Source organism: Argentina silus (assembly GCF_951799395.1).
Source record: "Argentina silus genome assembly, chromosome: 4".
Lineage (NCBI taxonomy): Eukaryota > Metazoa > Chordata > Actinopteri > Argentiniformes > Argentinidae > Argentina > Argentina silus.
Window position 1 is genome coordinate 13,815,134 of NC_139658.1, and position 23,012 is coordinate 13,838,145.

General features: G+C 45.5%; 1 protein-coding gene across 1 annotated transcript in view; it reads left to right on the top strand.

The window, feature by feature from the left end:
- The window catches only part of mtss1 (MTSS I-BAR domain containing 1), a 53,505-nt gene extending 44,318 nt beyond the window's left edge, over positions 1-9,187 (top strand). The window contains 4 exon segments of the mRNA XM_083668412.1: positions 37-133; positions 1,614-1,766; positions 2,456-2,609; positions 4,539-9,187. Of these exon segments, the coding sequence (XP_083524538.1) occupies positions 37-133; positions 1,614-1,766; positions 2,456-2,609; positions 4,539-5,716 (1,582 nt within the window). The 3' untranslated portion in view covers positions 5,717-9,187.
- Positions 9,188-23,012: the final 13,825 nt, after the last annotated feature.

Here is a 23,012-nt window from a genome sequence, read left to right on the forward strand (position 1 = left end):
TCTCCTCCCTGTCTTTTTCCCCTCTCTCTCTTCCAGTAACTACCAGTCAGTGAGACATGTTCCCTCCCTGGACTCCATCTCTTGCGCTGTAGACGGGATTCACCTCCGCCCCCCCTCTATGGACCCAGCACAGGTAACACACACACACACGCACACACACACAGAGCTCTCCATTTCTCTCTCTCTCTCTCTCACATACACACAGGTTTGCCTCTTCTCACAGCCTCACTTTGAAGTACATTTCCACCTGCGCTCCATGTCATCTTTAGTGCACAAGCATGACAGACTTCTGCATCTTGGCTGCTGTATGATTTCAGACCCCACTGGTCACCACGTCCCCGTCCCCGTCCCCTGTCATGGAGCTCACTCTCCTTCCGGAACCAGTCTGTTTGCCCTTTTACTCTTCTGACCTGCTGGTTATCTGATCTGACCTTCAGTCCAAACAAACAGCGCTGTCAAGCTACACTCGGCAATACGTTTCCCCCAGTTGGTTCAGTTCTAATGGTGCACTTTACCCCCCCCCCCCCCCCCCCCCCCCCCCGCCCGCCGGCCCCCCCTGTCCTGTCGATGGGTTAGCGTTCGCCCAGTCCACTCCTGCGCTGCGAGGGCTGGGAGGGAGGCCGCTCCCTCAGCGAGGGCAACTCTCCCACCACCATGGCCCGCTCGGGGGCCCACGGCCTGGCCCGCCGCACCAGCCGCAGAGACACCACCGTGAGACCACCGAACCCCCCCCCTGTACACCCCCTAACTCCCCCCCTAACCCCCAAGCATGGCACCCAGTAACTCTGTGTGCGTGCGTGCGTGTGCGTGCGTGCGCTCGTATGCCCCCAACCTGTAGTTGTCCATGTCTTCTTTTGCTGTGTTTTGGATATAGTACTTGTATGTGTCAAAATGTGTTTCGTAGATAGCGTTTTGTGTGTGTGCGCGTGTGCGTAAGTTGGTGGAACATGTGTTTGTATGTGTTTGTGTGTATGAGAGGAACAACAGCTTTAGAGCCTATGTAGTATTTGATTTGGCCTGCCAAAGGAGCTATGGTAAACCGTACTAAAACACAGCGGTCCCGTAGTAAAGCACTACTTTTTGCTCTAGCACAGCAGCCTCTCTAACGGCTTAATGTCCGTCCCAGTGCCCACATCCTGTTCAGCCCGCCCACACTACCACCTTTGTTACATATGGTCATGTGGACTTTTGTCAAGTCAATGAGGCGCTTGTTTTGTGTTTGCATGAGCAGCTCCTGTACTTTAGCAGAATGTCAATAAAGTCTCCTTTGGGCCCAATGCCAACTTGAGAGATGCGTACTCCACTTGAACCTCCCGTTTGTATGTATTTATTTAGTTTAGGTTTAACCTTTACTTAACCAGGTGATACCCTTACGGTTACAAAGCTCTTTTTGCAACAGGGCCTGGCAAGAAGGCAAACAACATGTCATTTACTTGACGAGAACACAGTGCTTCCGCTGTCGGACAATTCTCGTACAGTAACGTGTCCTGACGTACGTCGCTTCTCATGTCGTTGAAATAGTTTCGAGTCCCGTATGCATTCCTCTCAAGTTGGTCGTTGGTCCCTAGTGAAGGAGCCGTGTGGTGACGTTGTTGTTGTTGGTGTTTGTCTAGGAGCTGGCTGGGCCCAACAGTCAGCCGTCCTCCTGCAGCAGCCAGGCCGGCTCTGGCACAGAGAACGGCACCGCCATGCCCCCGCCTCACAACGCCTACACACACCACAGCCAGCACGGAGAGAGGGCCAGGGCCCTGTCCACTTCTGGAAAGGTAACGCACGCGCACACAGACGCACACAGACACACACACACAGACACACACACAGACACACACACAGACAGACAGACAGACAGACAGACAGAACTGCTCATCAGTTTGGTCTTTGATATGTGCTCATATGATGGCCCTGTCTCCTTGCTGGCTGTGCTGTCAACTTCCGGAAAGGTAACACACACAACTGCTTATCAGTTTGTTCTTTCATATGCACTCATGTGATATGCCGCCTTTGTGAATCACTGACAAACAAAGAGACAAAGGACCATTATATAACCCATGATATCCGAGTGATAGCTGGAGAAATACTTCCGCAATGACTGATAAATAGGACTTTCCTGTATCCTAGACTGTAGCTAAGGCCGTTTAGGGAAGATGATACAATAATGACTGATGCTATGCTGATGATCAGTAGGAAAGAATTTTCTCTGCTATTTTCCCCCCCTCCTTCTCTCAGCCACAGTGCGAGAAGGGGAATTTTCTGTACATGACTCAGGCGTTCCACAGAGAAATGCTGTCATTCTTATTGATAAGCAGATGGTGGCAGCAGAGCCTAAGCATTCGCTTTGTCTGGACACATTTTTTACCCGTCACTAAATTCTCTCTTTGCTTTCTCTCTCTTTCCTTCCCCCCTAACCCTAACCCCCCCCCTCTCTCTCTCTCTCTCTCGCTCCCCCTCTCTCCAGCCCCAGTCAGCGCGAGAGCAGCTGGCCCTGACCCTGGGCGGGGGGCTGAACTCTGATGCTCCCCGCACCAGCCGAGACTCCCTCCACTGCTCCAGTGGCTACAGCACTCAGACCACCACCCCGTCCTGCTCCGAGGACACCATCCCCTCCCATGGTTAGTACCACTGACGGACACACGCGAACGCATGCACACACACACACACACACACACACACACACACACTCTCTCTCTCTCACCTTATTTGCTTAGGGCACAAGTTTATCCTGGCCAGGAAAAACTCCAGGTCCAGCACTATCTGCATGGCTGTCTGTTTGTCAAGCTGGCTGGCTGGTTTCTCAGGGGATGGCCAACTCTGGTCCTTGAGAGCTGCAGTGAGAAGCATACCTTGTGGTCTCTGGCTCTCCGGGGCCAGAGTTGGTCATCCTTTGGCTACATGTAGGTACATCTCTGGCTCTTTGGCTCAGCCAGTGACATTGTTTGCTTGCCTCTGTCTGCAATTATCTCTCTCTCTCGTCTCTGTATGTCCTCCTGACCTGAAGTCTTGCCTATTTATGCGCTCTTGAGTCTGTGTGCCTCAACGTCTTCCTATCTGCACGGCTTTTTTTACCCATAACTGTCTGTTGGTATAGATGTCCGTCCGTCTATCTCTCTGTGCTGCCACCCATCACATGCATGCATCCATCTGTTACCCCACAACCAAAACATCACCACTGTTTCTCTGTTCCACATGGCTGTTGTCACACAGCATCAGCCTGGCCAAGTGGAAACAGCGTACGTCAACTGTCGTGATCTAAAAGAGAGGCTTTCACCCCCCTGTCATCTTCATACACCACAAACAAACCCCACCTAGAAGGCTGAATGCTTAGTCGAGCCATCTCATACAACGAGGGTATATCATTCAATGCCTGCAACCCCCAGAATGCCTTGTTTTTACTCCAGTTTGGTCTCTCAAAGCATCATGGTGCCTCTACTGTACATGTTGCCAGGCGTCCCATTCATGTTGCTTTTGATTCAGATTTGTTCGCAAATGAGTAGTAGTTTCTTTCTTTCTTTTTTTTCTTCCTTTTTTTGTTAAAAAGTTAAATGCAATTCTATATTCTTTTTCAGCTGTAAAGAAAGAACCTCCTCTTTATGGTAGGTTTCTATCTGTTTCTGTTTAGACTTTCCCCTCACTATTCCTCACCAGTGGAATGAAATGATGACATCTTCCACTGTGATGTAGTGTGACATCTGTGCTGTGAATTTGCCTCATCAGATGGCATTCTGCTTGTGAAAGGAGTGCACGACAGCCAGAACATTTGGTGTGTGTGTGTGTGTGTGTGTGTGTGTGTGTGTGAGAGTGATACAGCACACCACACACACTCCTGCGTATGTGCTACTGCCCTGTAATTGTGTTAGTGTGTTTACCATCATCAGCTGATAACAGGTTACATTCATGATTCATGCTGACTCACCCCTTATCTCTCTCACACAGACACAGAAACACACCTTCCTCATCAGATAAGACTGTTGTTTTTTTACGGCTGTCAAACTGGGCAGTAAATCGGCATTAATTAGGTCATAACATTTGAGTTTCTGGCCAAGTTCCTGTGGTTTTCTAAAACTTTTTCCAGAAACTGATTCCCTTGAGTATCTTTAAAGCCAAGTATGCAGTACAGTTTCAGTGTAGAAAAATACCCTTATTGTATAGTAATTTTGTGATCCGTCTTGAATCGTCACTGGTTTTAATAGAATGTATCAGGTCACATTTTCCACCTCAGAGCTTCTGCACTCGTACAGTTTTTCCAGTCAGGAAAGAGATGTGTCCCTTCAGCACAACTAACCACAACCTCGCTCTGTCTTTCTCCCCCCTCCCTCCATTCCTGCATCTATTCCTCTCCTACACTGTCTCCCCTCTACACTCTCTCTATCCCATTTGATACCTCCACCACCCCTCCCCTCTCTCCCATTGTCCCCCCCAACTTTCTCCCTTTGCACTCCCTCCCCCATCTATTTCACATTCCCCTTCCCTTTCTCTTTTCCCTCCTCCTCAATCCCTGTCCCCCCTACCTTCCTTCCCTTCCCCCCCCTCCCCCACCGCAGACTACGACTACATCTCCCTCCACGGGGGCGAGGAGGCCCACCACAGCCACCCGGAGTTCGACAAGTCCTCCACCATCCCCCGCAACAGCGACCTCAGCCTCAACTACCGGAAGCTGTTCCAGACCAAACGGCCGGCCTCCACCGTCAGCCTGCTGGCTGAGCCTGAGCCCCTGGGCCTGCGCCAGTCCCACACTGCCACCATCCGCCGCAAGCCCTCCTCCAAGCCTGCCTACCGCCGCGGCACCATCAGCGGAGGGGTGCCCATCCCCATCTGTACCCCCCAGGTGCCGCTCAAGGCCCTGGGTGGTGGAGGAGGAGGAGGAGGCGGCGGAGCCAACAGCGGCAGCGAAGAGAACGTGTGCCCACCCGGGGTTACTGTCGGGTTGGGCAGGACCACATCGGTGGTGGAGCACGGCCTGGTCCACGCCAAGCAGAGCCTGTACACGTCCACGCAGAGCCTGAGCGCCATGCCCTCCTCCACGTCGCCCTACTACTCTCTGATCCCGGGCCAGGCGCCGGTGCCGGTGGGCAGCTCGGAGCAGCTGTACCAGCTCAGCAAGCAGCAGCAGTACGCCCTGCACCAGCAGCAGCAGAAACAGTACCAGCAGCAGCAGCAGTTCAACCAGAAACAACAGTTACAGCAGCAGCAGCAGCAACACTATAGCCAACAGCAGCAACAACAGCAGCAGTATAATCAACAGCATCAGATGATACAACAACCGATACAGCAGCACCCCCAGACACAGCAACACCTGACACAGACACAACAGCAGTTTCAACAGCAACAACAGTCGTTACAGCAACCACAACAGCAGTACCAGCAGACACAACATCAGATACAGCAACAGTTGCAGCCGCAACAGCAGTACCAGCGGACACAACAGGAGCAACAGTACCAACAGCAGCAACTACAGCAGACACAACAGGATCTCCAGCAGCAGCAGCAGTTCCAGCCACAACAACACAACACTGGTACTGCCAACCAGCTGGTGGAGAGTGGGCAGTGCCAGCCACCCCATCAGCCCTCCCCTGCCAGCCCTGATGCTCAGGAGCAGGGCCCAGAGCCCTCGAACGGTGGGGGCAACATGCTCACCATGATCCGGGGAGTCAGACTCCGCCGCACCCTCACCAACGACCGCTCAGCCCCGTTCATCCCTCCGCCCGGCCATCTCCAATGAGACAACAGTCCTCAGAAGGGCAACATGTCTGGGACCAACAATACTATATCCATGTCTTTTGTCTTATTTTTTTTTGTCTTTTTTTTTTTTTTTAAACAGTTCTGCTTCCTTTTAGCCCATTTAGGGGTTTGTTTTTAAGTTTTGAGATTTTTCCTGAAAACAGGATGTTTTCCTTTTCTTGTTGACGTCTTGTTTCGTCTTGTGAGAAGGTTGACTCTTTTGAATCAAATCTCCAGCAGCACTGTGTAAACTGATTGTTATTATTAACTTCCTCAGATGGAAATCTAATTGAATGTGGCCTCTTATAGCTGTGTAATTTAAAATGTTCATTCAAGGATACTTGTTGGCTATATAATAAAGCAGAGCTTATAGATAGTAAAAGTCCTATGTTTATATATTGTTGTTGAGGAAAGAAACAATGCCTTGCTTACTTTCTTATCATTACCTTCATTGTTGGAAACAATAAAACGGTCATCTGTATATATTAGCATAATATTTGGAAATCTTTATTGTATTTTTGTTTTATTAGATAACGAAATGGCACTGGCATCTTTTCTCGGCTGTCTTATTTTTTTATAAAGAACAAGTGCAGGGTCAGAGTGGACTGACTGAAGTGCTGCCTCTTCCCAGATCAGTTGAAATGCTCAGAATCAGACTCTGGAGCCCAGGATCTGCTCCAAGTTCAGTCTAAACGTCTCAGACTGGACAGTGAGGATCTGCTCCAAGTTCAGTCTAAACGTATCAGACTGAACAGTGAGTATTTGCACTGAGCCTGGGGTGAACTACCAAGGCATACTATTGGAGGGGAAGAGGAGACTAACGAATTGGACATATGTAACGTTCCTCCTCATCAATTTCAGTTGGGATCAATGAGCTCAATGGCTCTCTATGTACTGTAGCCCCACTGTGGCTTATACTTCAAGCTGGCTTTGCTATTTATTCAGTTTGCTTCTTTTGTTCTTTTTGTTATTGTTATCTCCCATTCCGTGTGTGTGTGTGTGTGTGTGTGTGTGTGTGTGTGTGTGTGTGTGTGTGTGTGTGTGTGTGTGTGTGTGTGTGTGTGTGTGTGTGTGTTGAGGCTCTAAGGTGCTGCTGGGTAAGGGAGGTTGACTGGAACAGAGGTGGGGCCAATCAGTGATAGAGGTGGCAGTGGTTGAGCCAATCAAAGATGCAGGTGGACTGAAACAGTGGTGGAGCTATTCAGAGGCTTGGATTGCAGGGCAGAGAGAGTTCAGGGGGTCAACAAAGGTCTTTGTGGGGCTTTAAAGCAGCTCTCGAAGACCTTCGAGTGATAATGCCGCCATTGTGTAGTGAGGAATGTAGAGCACTCTAGTATAGAATCATGAGATAATCTTTAGATTCTAAAGATTCTGCTTGTTCCACTTGAGATACAGCCCCATAATCTCTAGGTAGTCTTCACATCGCCGAGCTTGATTTACTTATACGTGGGATGTTTCAGCTGATAAATCTGTTCCCTGTAAGACTTTTTTTTAAATTTTATTTCAGGGAAATCAGTCATTTTTATATAGAACATATGGTGCTGTTATGACATACCAGTCCCAGTTGAAATTAACTATCCTGGCTCCTCCCCCCCTGGCAGACACACACACCCAGGCCATGTAGATGTACATTTCTACCTAAAAACTGATGTTGTTGACCAATCAACGATGCCACAGCAGTTATGTTAGAAGGCTCTCCATTGGTGAGAGCCAGAGCGCTAGTTTAGCGGGCCAGGTCTGTGGGTTCTAGTCAGCGGTTCATACTCCTCTAGGAGTGTGTGCCCCACCCAACCAGTCATACTGTAAATCATAGCATGGAGGGGGGGTTGTGGAATCATTTGACTCAAAGACACACTGTTCTGCATTGCATTTAGAATCAAAACATGTTGTTACCCCAGTGCTTCTTCTAGATGAACCACTAATTGTGCAGGGGTGGATTTGTTTGGTGTAGGTGCTCAGCCAGCCATTTATCCATCTATTCATTAAACCTATTCCTCCTTAGAGACCTCAGTCCTACTGTATTGAAAGGGGTGAAACTAGAGAAGCTGCCATAAATGGCTGACTCTCCTCACACAAGAGCTTATCCCTCCCTCAACATGAGACTCGGCACCCAGCTGGACTGGGTTATTCTGTCCTCTGTCTCACATTCCCTCCATCCCTCCCTTTTCCTTTTCACCCTTGTGTTGTGCGTAGGAGGGCCAATACCTGACACCGCTGCCTTGCACCTGTCCCTGTACCCCCCCACCACCACCACCCCCCCTCCCCAGCGCATCGAATTACCCCATTGGCCAGGTTAGGCATTGTGGTGTCCACTCTCGGCCCTGTTCATGTTGGCGGGGAACTCCCAAAGCAACTACAAAGGCCACTGTAGTTGGGACCTTTGTGTCGGATAGATTTATAGAACGCCTCTCCTTACTCAAGACACCTTGAAGGAATATCAGGCTGCGTTTGATCCAGAAGTTTTGTTCATGGCTCTCAATGGTAATTATAGTACAGTGCATATCTGCCTAAACCCCAAAGTATTGGGTGGCCGAGCCCGCACTGAAAAAGAGGGGGTTGTTTTAAATGGCAGGCATCTGAGGATTGCCTTCCCGGTTTGGTTAAGTGCATGTTATCACAGCACATTTGTGTTTGGTTTTACAGAGAAGAGCAGAAATGTTGGTAGATTTTTTTGGGGGGTGGGACTTCTTGAGTATCTAAGGGGACAATGGAGGAATAAAAGGTTGATCTGGACTGCACTCGAATTTAGGAGATAATCAAGTTTGTTTTGGATGTGAAATTTAGATTTTTGAAGGATTGAATTCAGCCTCAAACCTCTTCAACCACTGTTATAGTCAAGTTTCACCAATCAGAACAAGTGACGAGCCAACCCTGGTCGAGCCAACCACGTTCCTGAACCTCTCAGTTCCCTTCTCTGCATCCTCGTTGGCCACCCACTAGCAGCATGACCCTAACCCCTATCCCCTATGGATAGGTGTAAGCAATACAGCAAATGTTTTAACTCGAAGGGTACGGTGGAACCATCATCTCTACTCACACCTATCCAATTTTCTCAGAACTGTTAAGTGCTAGGTGGTAGGGGGCTAGGGGGTCGATTTACTGTAGGGTTGAGCAAGAGATTCAGCAATGGTAGGGACGGAGACCAGTTCAGATGGACATAACTGGGACCAGTTTCTCCAAGGCTTTGTAGCACTACGATCATCTTAAAAGCATTATATGGTATTTGGGCAAAAGATGGTCTTAGTGTTACTATGGTTTGGAGGAACTCCCCCCTGATCCTAGTCTACTGCTCTTGACCCATGAATCTGTGCAGAGCTCAGACTGACCACAGCTTCTGTCTATCCTGTTCTGTAAGGGAGTTGATCTCTCATTGTAACGCACCATATATAATGCTACGTGTCTCAAATCCATCTGTGTAGTCAAGCTGAAGCCTTAAATTGAAAAGGAATATGGGTTTTGAAATATAAATGCGTTCAAAAAGTTGTTCCCTTGTGTTCTTTATTTCCAAAAGATAATACAGTAATATTTGTGTTGCCTGTTATGATGTCATTTGTTTGTCTGCCGAATGGATATTGTCTGGTTAACAAAATGAGAGTTCTTTGTGACCAAGACTGTTTATCTAAGGTGATGACTCATTACCCTGTGACTAACTCACACAATCTCTCTCTCTCTCTCTCTCTCTCCGCTCTAATCACACTGTCCATGGGGGATATTTGCCTTTAGCAGATACATCGTCATGACTAAGCAGTCATGGCGGCACAGTGACTTGGCAGGCTATAAGTGTGTGATGATCTCATGTTGCCTAGACCATTGCATTGCTGTGTGAATCACCTGCACACTCACTGCTGACCACTATGGGGCACTAGCCACCACCACTGACCTACAGTATACGCAGTGCCTTCAGTAAGTATTCATTCCCCTGGACTTTTCCCACATTTTCTTGTACAACCTGACTTTCAATACATTTAATTGAGATCCAAATAAAAGGGACAATTTTTTTTTATTTTTTTTTTTTAATTAAAAATGAAACACTGAAATGTCTTGAGTCAGTAGTATTCACCCCCTTTGTGATGACACAGCTCAAATGCAAAACTGTCTTCAATAAGTTACTCAATCACTATAGATGAGACAACATATAACCAGTCCCTCTACAAAGGTCTATACAAAGTCTGTGGATCAATTTTGTAGAGTGACTGGGATGATGATGTAAAAAACTACCATTGTGACTGCGAATGGCCCATGGTCCTAGCATAGATTCTTTTTTATTATGATGATGACTCATGTATAGATGATTCACTTACAACAAATACATTTGTCTAAAGTAAGTCACTTTGGATAAAAAAGCTAAATGTCATTAATGTAAAAAGAAATCAGTGCAGAACCCTCCCTTCCTCTCCCACCACTCGGAAGTCTTTTTCGTTCTGATGACAGCTGATATGGCTTGCCGCTCTCCCTTCCTCCCCCCAGCGTGAAGCGGGGGTTAAGTGTTCTTCTCTCTGCCTGCCTGTCCATCCGGAACCACTGTTAGGGAGGTGACTCAGTGTGTGTGTGTGTGTGTATATGTGTGTCTCCCCTTTAGATGTGGCCTGTGTGATGGTGCGTCACCCCCCAGCTCTCTGGCTTCTGCCCTCCCCAGTCATACTGCCATCCAACCACACTCTGCTGTCCTAACCACAGGCACGCAGAGAAGTACAGGCTCTGAACTTTCCTCCAGATCCCAAAAGACTGAGAAGTCCGGGAACAGAGGCTGGCTGGCTGGAAACGCCCCCCCCCCCCCCCCCCCCCCACCCTCAATGTCGTAACACTGACACACACACACACACTCAGATTTGTGTAACTTTAACAACACTAGCCTGTTGGGATTCTTTAGCTCGCCTCGTGATTAAGCTGTCTCCAAGCACCAGTCAATGTGACCTATTGTAATTCCCTTACAGTATTATGCTATGATTGTGTGTGTCTCATTGGTCCTGCGTTGTATTGCCAGCCGATTGAATTACTTGTGAATGTCAGTGCATCTGTTGCTCCTTTGTATCAGACGCACTAGCTAACTTACTCATTCATATTGTTGACCATCACCAAGTATTCTTTACAGCATCAGTGGAAATGATATTACCGTATATAATTCTTCTTTGGTTGGGTCTGAGAGGGTGTACATTCATTAGAAAGTGTCACAGTATCACAAGCTTTAGTCATCTTGGCTTAAATCAGAAAACTATTTATTTCCTCCTACAACGGACTACACTACCCTGCGGCAGTGTCACACTGCCACCACATCAACAATGACCTCACTGAAGAACAATGAAACCACACGGTGTGCTGTTAGAACCACCTTTAGGAGGAGTTCAAATGTGTTCTCACCTGTTCTCATTTCCTTGTATTTTATATGACTACAGATATAGACTTGATTGCGGAATTACAGTTAGACCATGTGATATGAGGTCAAACGAAGAAGAGTGCTGAAGAAGGTGATTGCTGAAGCTTGTTCATTTGACCGCGGCTGATGCATTAAAAATTTTTTTTTGCTAGGAGTACAATTAAGTACAATTGAGTATGATAGTTTTCTTTCTATATCCTTGCGACCCTGCACCCTAAATACGTTGTTTGATTGAGTTAAAGGTGTAGAATTTGCATGACATTTTGCATGTTGCTTCCCCCACAGGCCATAACATTTGAACACGTGCACATTCTTCATTTTCTAATAGCGGCAAACATGTACATATCCTTGTGAATAAACCAAAAGTTAAGTGGGCACATAAAGGCCAGTGTCTGACCATGACACCAGATTTTAGAAAATGCTTTGTTTGGACCAATACAGAACTCATTGTATTCATTCATTATCATCTAATCTCCTTCCTTGATGGCTACCAATTTATCATGGCTATCTATACTGGGCGTTTCAGTGCTGGGGTGATGCCAGCATTATCTTTAAGTTCTTGATCATCACAACAATATTGTGAAATGATAAGTTGTATCACATTATGAAGTTTAATTGTGTTGTATGTTGCAAATGGCTTTAAACATTCCAAGCCCTCAGCTCTCTTCTTTGTCAGACTGGTGATCGTATCTTGATAGTGAAACTGTCAGTGGACAATTATGACTAGTGGATGAATCCATAATTTTCTGCCTACAGGTCTTTTTTCTGTCTGTTGTGACCTTTTAAGAGTCTCAATCACAGCAAAACCGCAGAAAACAAGACTCTCTCTCTACCTGCATGAAAACAAAGTGTTTTTGTTTTTGTTTTTTTTCGGTTTGTGATATGTCTTCATATACTTTATGACTGCAGTACAGTAGATCGTAAAGTGAATGTTTACCTCCATATTAACTAATCAGGGTTTAGCTGGGATGGTCCATATTATTGTGTTCCGAGTGGGTGGGTGGGCTTGTGTGTGTGTGTGTGTGTGTATGTGGCTGGGTGGGCTTGTGTGTGTGTGTGTGTGTGTGTGTGTGTGTGTGAGCGTGCCTCACCCCCTCCCCAGTTAGTTGGCAGTGTATCTAATTACTCAATGAATCACTGTCCTTGTCTTTGTCATGGCGCTGTCACCTGGCACCTCAGAGTGGAAGTCATGAGCAAGCCATGCTAACCCGCTTACTGGAATACGCTCTGTTTGGCAGCAGTACACTCTGAGCTATAATGGATGACAGAGTGACTATTTGTGTTTCCCTGATAGAATCAGACCGATGTTGGGAGAGACAGACACTGACGAGTCCTCTGCTCATAGTAGCTACTCAATATCATCATGTTCTGTAACTGTGTTGCTTTGTCACTATCACTGGTGTGGTTTGTTAGGCTACCTTTAGGGCCAAAACATATGACAGATTATGACTCATTTTACCTGGGGGGGGGGCAGGAGGAGGAGGAAGAGAGAATGTCATTGAGAAGGTGTTCAACATCTTAACACAAGTCAAACGTCTTACGCAATTAAAAATACTCTCCTAAGGCTATTCATAGAGGTAGCTCAGTGAGGAAAGCAAAACAAAAGTACTATGGGCTAGTTGAGCTAATCCTCTTCCCTTTTGTTTTTGTATTTTCATTGTCTGTGCCTGTCTGTCCTGTGTGAATGTAATTGTATTAGATGACTTAGTAATGCTACTGTATAAGGAGTGATAAGAGGGGTTCACAACCATGCTAACCTGAGTACCAGAGGCTTCTCTACCAGGTATGACTAAGTGTTCAAGGACTACTTTTGACCCCAACAGTGGATTTGTGGTTATTAGTCATAAAATACTTTTTTCTCCGATGCAAATTATTCATTAAACCAACGTTTCGGCAGCAAGCTGCCTTCTTCAGGGTTTCAATTTATTGTTAGCCATAACCTGAATGTCCTCAAAGGAAGTATTTTACAACACTTATCATGATCTGACTCTTTTTTTGGAGTGGGTCCAACGCACAATCATTTCCTTTCAGTGCCCTGATGTTTGTTTTTACTTGTGTATATTTACCATAGACTACATTTCCCACCACTGAAATGTTTTGTAAGCCAGGTTAGCTCTTATGATATCTGAGTAATAGATGTGTTTAACAATGCATTATCAGTTAAGAAAGGCTGAGATATACAGTATGCACTTGGACTTTATCCAGTTTGTCTAAGGAGGGGTCATGAAGTTTGTCGGTTTATTCCTCACTAGATTGCATCGGAGCGCAAGATGAAACACAACAAACGGCTTCGGGACTCTTTCTCACAGCCTGACACACAATAGGGCAATAAAAACCTCACGACTGCTCCGATGACACTCTGAGTTTAATAAAAATGATTTATGGTGTCAAATCATGGGCGAGGCATGTCTCATGAACCAGATGAAAGGGCTTTATGTTCAGTGAACTGAGGAAAGGAGGACGGAAGCCATCCCAGCCTCTTCCAAGTCCAGGAACAAAGTCAACAATAGCAGCACTTTGTGACAACGTTTTCCCGCCAAATCTCTGCCGGCCCGGTGCCCTCTGTCTACGCTCACCATGGTAACGGGCACCTTGTGTAGCTCAGAGCCACGTGAGGTGATATTGTCTTGAAATGGAGCTGAAAACACAGTACTTACCCCGCGGGCGGCAACCAGCCCTGAGCTGGCATCTCTTCCACATACATAGGAGAGGGTCCCATTGTATGCACCATTGAAACTGCAGTGTTCTCAAAATTTAGGGATACTCTGAAAGAGTGGGACAAAGCAGTGTAAACCTCTTTTTTGTTTTTTGGTGTCTTGTCTCGGGCTCGCCACTAGATGCCCTCATAATGTTAGTTTGGGGGTGTTCTCTCTGTATGTGACCATTACTGTGTTCAAGAGGCTCATATAGAGCTCTGACATTCACATGAGATCAGTTCACTTACCACTGGCGCTGTCAGCTTACCGCTGAGGTGAACAAGCCAGGTATCCAGGGGGTTTGTGGGTGGAAACTGACCCAAAAAGCTTGTAATGGGGTCAACGGTCATGTTTACATGTGAGCGCTTAGTGGCTTCTCCCAGCCTAACATCCAAACATACACAATAGCCCTGACCCTGCCAGAGTTATAACCCTGTGACTCTTATGAACGCAGACAAAAAACACAATAACACACATGTCGGACAGGATTCGTTAAACAAACAGTTGGCCCTTTATTCAAACATTTCCCTTCAACTCTTTTTTTCAGTTAAATTCCCCTAACTCTGTCTCTCTGTTTGTTGTCTGTCTCTGGCTCGGTGCTGGCGTTATCTTCCAGGACTTTTCAACCGTAAGATTGAGCCGGGTTGTGTTCGGTCACGCCCCGTGGCAAGCCGGCCTCACTGACCTTTTGTACTTTACTGTGCCGGCTGAGGCAGGAGAAAAAGCCCGCGAAGCCTCAGCCAATTAGAGGCCAGTGCCGGGGGCCGGGGGGAGCTAGCAGCTGGGTGAGAATTCCTGCGTGGCGCTGCCGTACAGTTCTGACAAAGGGAGGGACTGTTTCCCGCCAGCCCTATGCAAATCCCTGGAGCGCTGCCAGGCACACATTCTTCCGAGCGGCTCCCTCCGAACCGGGGGGATGAAGGGAACAGGAAACTCAGAGAAAGAGAGAGACGGAGAGCAAATTTAACTCCTGCATCCCCAGTCGGGTGAGGAGACACTTCCGGTTTCCTGCCCATTACTATGTCTGTTTAGACTGTACAATACTGAATCACTGTACGTCACAGAACATGGCACAGTAATGGACTTCAGTGTCAGAGATTGATAATGGATTTTAAATGTTGTAGTTTATCTTCTCCACCTCCTTCCGTATCAAAGGTTTTAATAGATGGTCCTTGAAAACCATAAGTCCATCAAAGTTATGTCATACAAGCTATGCTTTTTTCATTAACAGTTTCCCTGTGTGGACACACACTGTATACTTTACTCTATTTATTTAACAGGGACAGTAAATATTGATCAACATTTCCGCAAATGAGCCAGATTTACCTAGAATACAAATTTGTGTTGTCCCAAGCAGAACATTTGTGAAATTATGACATCAGTTTTGCTCTGTTCTGAGGAGGAAATAGAAATGACGTGGCCCAGGGAGGTTACTGACAATATGCAACCGGTCTCCAGAGAGTCAGTTGTATTTTTGCTGTAGGCACAGTCCCAGAAACTGGGTTGGAATGACAACGTGATCGCTATCTTGTATCTGTAAGTTGTAAGCAGCTCCACCCCCTCCTCCTCCTCATCACTCTCTTGTTCCCTCCTCCTTATCATTGATCTGTCTGTCAACACTCCCACAACATTCCCACCGGTCAGTGGCGGTTAGGGTGAAACCAATAATTAACAAAAAATATACTCTCTTTTTTCAAGGCTACAACCTACTCTTTAGAACTACTCTCCCTCAACGTCTGCCCAACAAACACACACACACACAGTCACTTCAAGTAAAATGTGGTGGAATGGCAGGGAATTGCGTCACTGAGACTGACAGGTCCCTGAGGTGAGGCTGGAGGCAGTTGAGGGGCCACTGAGGGACGGGGACAGTATATCACTGCTGACAACCGTCAGGTGGTACTATGGCCTCTGGACCCCAGGAAAGAGCCTGACCTAGAACATCCTGTCACCTCATTAAGCGTTACACGTCCAGGCATCAATAACAAGCCTATCTCTGTAAAGGCCAGGCTCTGTAGAACAAGGTGATAAACACTTCACACCCAGTCTTCAAATGACAAACCATATGTGACTATACTCAACTGTATTCAATTCCAATTCCAGGACATGAATGGTGCATGCGTGAAGCTATTGTAATAGTCATGATTTTGTCATATTGTGTGTTATGCTGGTTTGCTGGTTTTTGTGTTTCAATAGTTATTCAGTTTCACTGGTTGGGTAGAGCCCCTGTTCTACAGACTAGCTCTGGGGAGAATTAAAGATCCAGTATGTAGATTTAAGCTTTAAAATAAATGGCCATGATAAATTGGTAGCGGTCAAGGAATGAAATCGCATGATAAAGTATAATCATTGGAGAGCGCTGTTTTGGTCCGACAATGCGCTTTCTAAAATCTGATGTTGTGGCCAAGCACTGGCCTTTATGAACCATTTTGGATGTTTTTTGGATGTGCACACATTTGCCTCTATTAGAAAACGTAGCATATTGTACGTTGCCATATTTAAACTTCAACTGGCAGCAATGCGCAAATCTTCATGCTACACCTTCAATACTCCCACACCGGGGCGGCAGGTAGAGAGGTGGAGAGGATGTGAGAGGTAGAGAGGATGTGAGCTGGTGACTGGAGGGTTACTGGCATCATATCTAGGTGCCTACCACTGCTGTTGTGCCCTTGAGCAAGGCACTTAACCCCTAACTGCTCCAGGGGTGCTGGAATATGGCTGACTTTGTGCTCAGAGACCAGAGCTCTGTTCTCCCTTGGGGGTGTGCACGTGTGTTGTCTTGGGGGGGGGGGGGGGGGTGCAAAAATTACCACATTCCAGCAATTGATGAGAATTGATTGCATGGCCAATAAACAGTCTTTGTCTTTGTCTTGACATGAGGAAAGGAGTTGGAAGTGACACTGTGCTCTCTCCAGGGACACGGTGCCGAGAGGCTGTATGGTGCAAGGCAGGCTGAAACTCTGTCTTGCATTTAAAAGTGCCTTGCTTTGAATTTTCAGTTAACCCTTCACTTGCACCCTATGGGACAATTTCCCGGACATAGATTATGCCTAATCTTAGACTAACAAGCATGTAGTCCAGGGCTATGTTCAGGAAACCGCCCCTAATTGTAATGCCTATGTAGATCTGTTATAAGACATACATAAGAGTTGTCATTTCGAAACCCATTGGACAGCTCACATTTTTGCTCATCCTGAGGTCATTTGGAGAGATGAGCAAACCTGCTTCTACAGACCTCATCTAAGATAGAGCCCTAGAGGCCTTCCACCAGCACAGCGCTAACACTGACTAACGTTAGGACAACGTCAGAGGTGACCTCGCTGAGAGAATGACTTAGTGACATGAGTGATTGTGTTATCTCTGTGATGTCAGTGTGACTAGCCAACCACCCTGTGGTCCGTGGACACTGGCAGACTGCGGATCGGGGACCCCAGGGAAAGTGACCAGCCGGTGTTTGATCCAGTGCCAGCTGCGGGCATCTCTAATCTCCTCTGTGTGGACCTCTGGCCACTACCCCCACACCCCCATGCCCTGCCCGCCCCCACCCACATCCCCTGCCCACCCCCACCATGGAGCCAGAAGAGCCGACACTGTTTGAAGTGTGATAGCGTCGGCTTAAACGCAGGGTTAAACATTAACGCACAGGAGTCCAAAGGATCTAAACCAGCGTGGACGAACCCTCAACCCCCCCACCCGCCCCCAAACACACAAACACATTTTGCTTAACCTTGACGTTTGACAAACCTGAGTGATCCTTTGTCACTGTTAGTAATTGTGTATAGTTCTCCTCATAGTTCTGTCTCATTGTGTTTATTAGAAATATTGTGGTTATAATGAAACTAAACCATATTGTGGTTAAAACGAGTCTCCTCTTATTGATCTCAGTTACAGTGCCCTCCATAAGTATTAGAAAGAGAAAGCATTTCGTCTTATTTTATCTTTATACTCCAACTGAAACAATTACTATGAGGTTAAAGTAGAGATTCTCAGCATTAATTCAATGTTTTCTTTTATCAGATTGGTTTCACCATTTAGAAATTCCCCCTATTCCCCCTATTTCAGGACACCAAAAGTATTGGAAAATTGGCTTGACAGGTGTTTCTGGTTAGTAGGTGTGTTCCATCACATCATTTGTGCAGGCATAAGGCAGCTGTCAATGTCTAGTATTGATTCTAGGCTTTGCATTTGTCTTTAGAGTCTGCTATTGGTGTCTGTCAAAATGAGGACCAAAGAGATGAAAGTCAAGGAAGCCATTATGAGGCTGAAATATCAGGAAAGAAAATCGATGAGAAACATAGCCTAAACCTTAGACTTACCAAAAACAACAGTTTGTAACATCATTAAAAAAGAAAGAAAGCACTGGTGAACTCAGCAATCGCAACTGGGCCGGTAAGCCATGGAAGACTTCTACGGTGGATGACTGAAGAATGCTCATAATTAAGAAAAAAACAACTGTCTCACAGATTAGGAACAGTCTCCTGTAGGTAGGCATAAATGTGTCAGAGACTACCATCCACAGAATAAGTCACCAGCCGAACTACAGAGGCTTCACTGCAAGGTGCAAACCACTAGTTATCCTCAAAAAGGATGATCAGGTTACAGTTTACAAAAAAGTACCTAAAAAACCTGCAGAGGTATAGAAAACGGTGTTGTGGACTGATAAGACAAATACTATCATGTATCAGAATGATTGCAAGTTTGGAGAAAAAAGGATCTGCCTAAGATTTACAGCATATCACCTCATCTGTGAAACATGGTGGAGGGGGTGCTATGGTTTGGGCATGTATAGCTGCCACTAACTTGTCTTAATTGATGATGTTACTGCTGACAACAGCAGCAAAACGTATTCTGAAGTGTACAGAAACATCTTGTCTGCTCGAGTACAAGTAAATGCCTCCAAATTCACTGGATGGCACTTCATCATAGCTTAAGACAATGACCCCAAACATACTGCCAACTAGGGAGTTTTTCAGGGCCAAAAAGCAGAAAGTTCTTGATTGGCCAAGTCAATCTTCAGATTTAAATCCAATTGAACATGCATTTTATTTCCTGATGATAAGACTTTAGGCAAAACGAGAGAATATCACTAGAGACTATACCCAGTGTCTGGTGGTGTCAATAGGTCGCAGACTTCAGGCAGTTATTGCATGCAAAGGATTGTCTACCAAATAGTAAGACATTTTGGAGCCCTGAAATAGGGGGAGTATGTTTAAATGGTGAACCCAATCTGAAAGAAAAAAAACATAAAATTAAAGCTGAGAATCTCTACTTTGACCCCATAGTAATTGTTTGATTTAAAATCCAAACTGTTGGAGTATAAAGCTAAAAGAAGACAAAATGCTTCCTCTGTCCAATACTTATGGAGGACATTGTAGGTGTGCAGGGTCTAGCTAGTGAGCAAGGTACAACAATCAGGATTTAAAGCAGAAGACTTCCAAAATCATCTGGCAATTTAGCTAACTTTTTGTTTGTTATCTAGACCAAACAGTAGTTGAAGTTTAACAGAAAGAGTTGATGGAGTGACCCATCGCCGTGCTAAAGCAGGTTTGGCTCCAATTAAAAGTGTAATTTCTGCCCCCGAACATTCTATAATTATCTCCTGACTATATCAAACAGTATCTAAGTATCTGCCTAGATCTTAATGAGTCTGAATTACTGTAGTAATTACCCAGCCTGTGGGAAACTACCAGATGACTATCGCCTATGTTTTCTAATCATGTCTGTGAGCCAGATGTCCCAAAAGTAGACCTACGTGGAGGATAATGAGTATATCTGGGCCTAGAAGTCAAATAAAATGACTGCCAGGGGTGATGATGATGTTGTAGTATACACAACTTTGAAGCTGGCAGGGCCGTTAGTTCAGTGATCCCTCCACTGTGGTCAGGCTGACCTGGTGTAAGTTTGAAGGGCACAGAGAGAGACCGGCGGGAGGGACTCTGTCCACCGTCAGCACACAGAGATCAGATATCAGGACAGCCATCTATGGACCAAGGGAGAGGATTATGAAACACTAGTCAATTCTCCAGCCCTGCCAAGAGTCACTCCACCACAGGCTTCACCTCCCCTCCCTATGGCTCCTCTTTAGCTTCGCTGACATGACATGCTCATTGCACAATCATTATCTATAGACTGGGATTGCGCCTCCACTTATATAGTAGTAGTTGTGTCAAGGTCCTGGCGCAGATGTTTGGCATCAAAGTCGTTATAAATGGAGTATGTTGGGTAGCTTCCAAGAAGTGCTTCCTCATCATAAAGTCCCCCCACCCAACACCACCACCACCAACCAACACCACCATAAAGGTTTATAATACACAACACATCCCATGATCAATGAATGTTGTATACCTTATGATGTGTCAAACTGCAGATACAGTATCTAAGGATATACAAAAGTCACTGCATGTCTACTTTGGGATATGACATACCATGATGCAACATGAGTGTTTTCTCTGGGGTAAAAGGTTATATAACAGACACCCGATACACACAATCAGGTACAGTAACATCCGGTCGTAAAAGAATGTTGTGTTCTTTTATGGTATGTGTCTTCATCAGCAGTTGTATTTGGTCAACATTTGGTCAACATCAACAGACTTTTATGAAAGAAAATCCTAATCGGTAACACTTAACTTAGAGTATACAGTTATAATGTGTGCATTGTACATTATAAGACTTATATTATGATGTTTTATATCATCTCATTATAATCCGGAGATAATATCAGCCATTTTCTGTCGGTAAAAACAAAAAAAACTATTATGGTAACCTATTATGATGTGTCATAAAGACATTATAAGGCATCATACATGCTTATAATGAGTTATAATACTTTACATGTGTGTACCTCATAGAAATGTTACCTCATATTCTTTATGATGGGTAGGCGCCGGTGGGCCCTACATGCCAACGTCTGTACGTGTTCATGTTTTCTCACGTCGTGGAGTGTCTATTCTAGGCTGGGTCAGGAGATACGGGGCCAGGCTATCAGAGCTGAGAGAAGGTGGCTTCACTGCTCCTATCTCCGTTCAAAGGACTGAGGTCTGCGCGGTTCCATGCTGTGACAGGACTGATTAATCACAGTGTCAAAGAGTTGACACTTCCTCTACACCGTCACCTAATGTAAGTCAGAGAGGGGGTGGGTCTCAATGGAAATGAGGTGACAGATGTCCGTTTTTGTCTCACTGTCTATGGCTGAGTGATGTATTATTGTTGTTTGCAAAACATCTGTGTACAAAATGAGTGCCATAATAGCATGGCTAATGAAGAGCAATCCATCATCGTCGCTCAATCAATAAATGATTTCTGATCTGTTCTCCGGTTTCTCTCTCTCTCTCTCTCTCTCTCTGAAGGACGCATAAGATAAGCTTGGTCCTACTACACATTAGGTGGATGTCAGTGATGTGTGGCCAGTGATCCTAAACCCTGGTCATTCGTGACCATACCTCTGGATTGTAGCCATTGAAATTCACTCCAACTACTATGTGGTCATTCATATTTTTAGCTGTTTTTACCTAAGAGCGAATGAAACAACACTATTTTGCTTCAGCATACAGGACATCAATGAGGTGTAAAGTGTATAGATGTTGAGGTGTGTCAGCCCTCAGGCCTGTGTCCTGATCCACAGACTTGAGAGGTTGTGTGTGTGTGTGTGCCCGGTCCACTGCAGGTGCATGAGTGCTCGTTATCTCCCTAGACAAACAGTGGCAGCTGGGAGTTTACCTGTCTATTGGCAAACGGAAAATCCTTAAGCCAGTGACTCACTCCATTAAACCAACCGTTACCACACCTACACTTTCAAGATAACACTGACTTATGCTGCTCTGGGGGTACATAATATCACACAAAAACTTTCGCTCCCAGTGTTTGCCTATAGGCATTCCTACGAACTCCATAAAGTAAATACAGTTACTCTACTGTTGTGAACAGGTGGTGCTGTTTCCATTGAAAATTCCCATGCAATGTGTGCAATGTGCATGTGTATTTGTAACTGCTCTGACGCAGGAGTTTGCTCCGAAACATGGCAGCATTAAATGTTATTGAAGGGAATCAGGTTGTCTGAACCTTTTTTCAACCCCTCTGGATAGATTCTCCATGGTTCTGAGCATGCAGAAACATCCTCACTATCTGATGAGAATGAATCATATGTTGCCACATACCAAGTCCAGATTGCCTTGTTTCTGTTCACGTTTTCATTTTTATTCTATGTACAGTATACACCATGGCATTTTATATTGTATACATAAAACATGCAATTAAAGACAGACATAATAACATCACATAATGTTAACTGAAGAACATTTAATGCCTTGTACATGTTCGTGCGACACTCTCTCAATAGAAACATATACAATTGTATTTATCTTGAATTAAAAACATAAAATGCCTTATGAAACAATACAAAACGCCATCAATGGAGAAACATCACCATCTTCTCTCTACAGCACCTCTCTCTCTCTTAAAGCTTGATGGAAATACCTCCTACACATTCACATTTCAACATCTCCTATTGATATTGTTCTTCTGGTAGAACAAGGACAACCTTCACTGTGAGTAGTGAGTAGCATGTTCAGTCAGCGGTGAGAGTGTTATGCGTTGTGGGTTCTCATGCTTGTTTAGGCAGTACAAGGAGGAGTTAGAAGTGATGTTGCTGGTGAGAGACGAGTGTCTGCTCAGTTAGCAGGGTGGTACAGGGTACTAATGGATGGGGCTGTGCCTCTCTCTTTCTGGCGCTAAGGTTTTGATACATGAATCAGCCTGTTAACTGTGTGGGCTTGTTGGACTCCATCCCACTTCATCTGCTCCCACGGGTTCTCATCTGTGTCACACTCAATCCCATAATATCACATCCAATTATTTGTACTGTTTACACTACAGGCATGTGCTGACAGGTTAAGTTGCCATGCAAACCTTGCCATTGGCCTACCTACTGAAGGCACACTTTACATGACACATTTCACTCTCATTTAATTACGTTAGATTATACTTCACATTACACATTTGGGATGATATAACCAAGGTGTCAACCAAAACAATGACAACTAAGAGTATCAAGATTTACCAGATTTCAAATTGAATTCACGTTTGTTGACAAATAAAAAATAAATTAAAAAAAAAGATCAAGCAAAACGGGACGTTAATCTGCAGTCTTTGTCCCAGTACAGAGTGTGTACTCCTGTGAGAGGCTGTGCTGCTATGGCAGCCTGAGACATGTTACTGTTCCAGCTGGA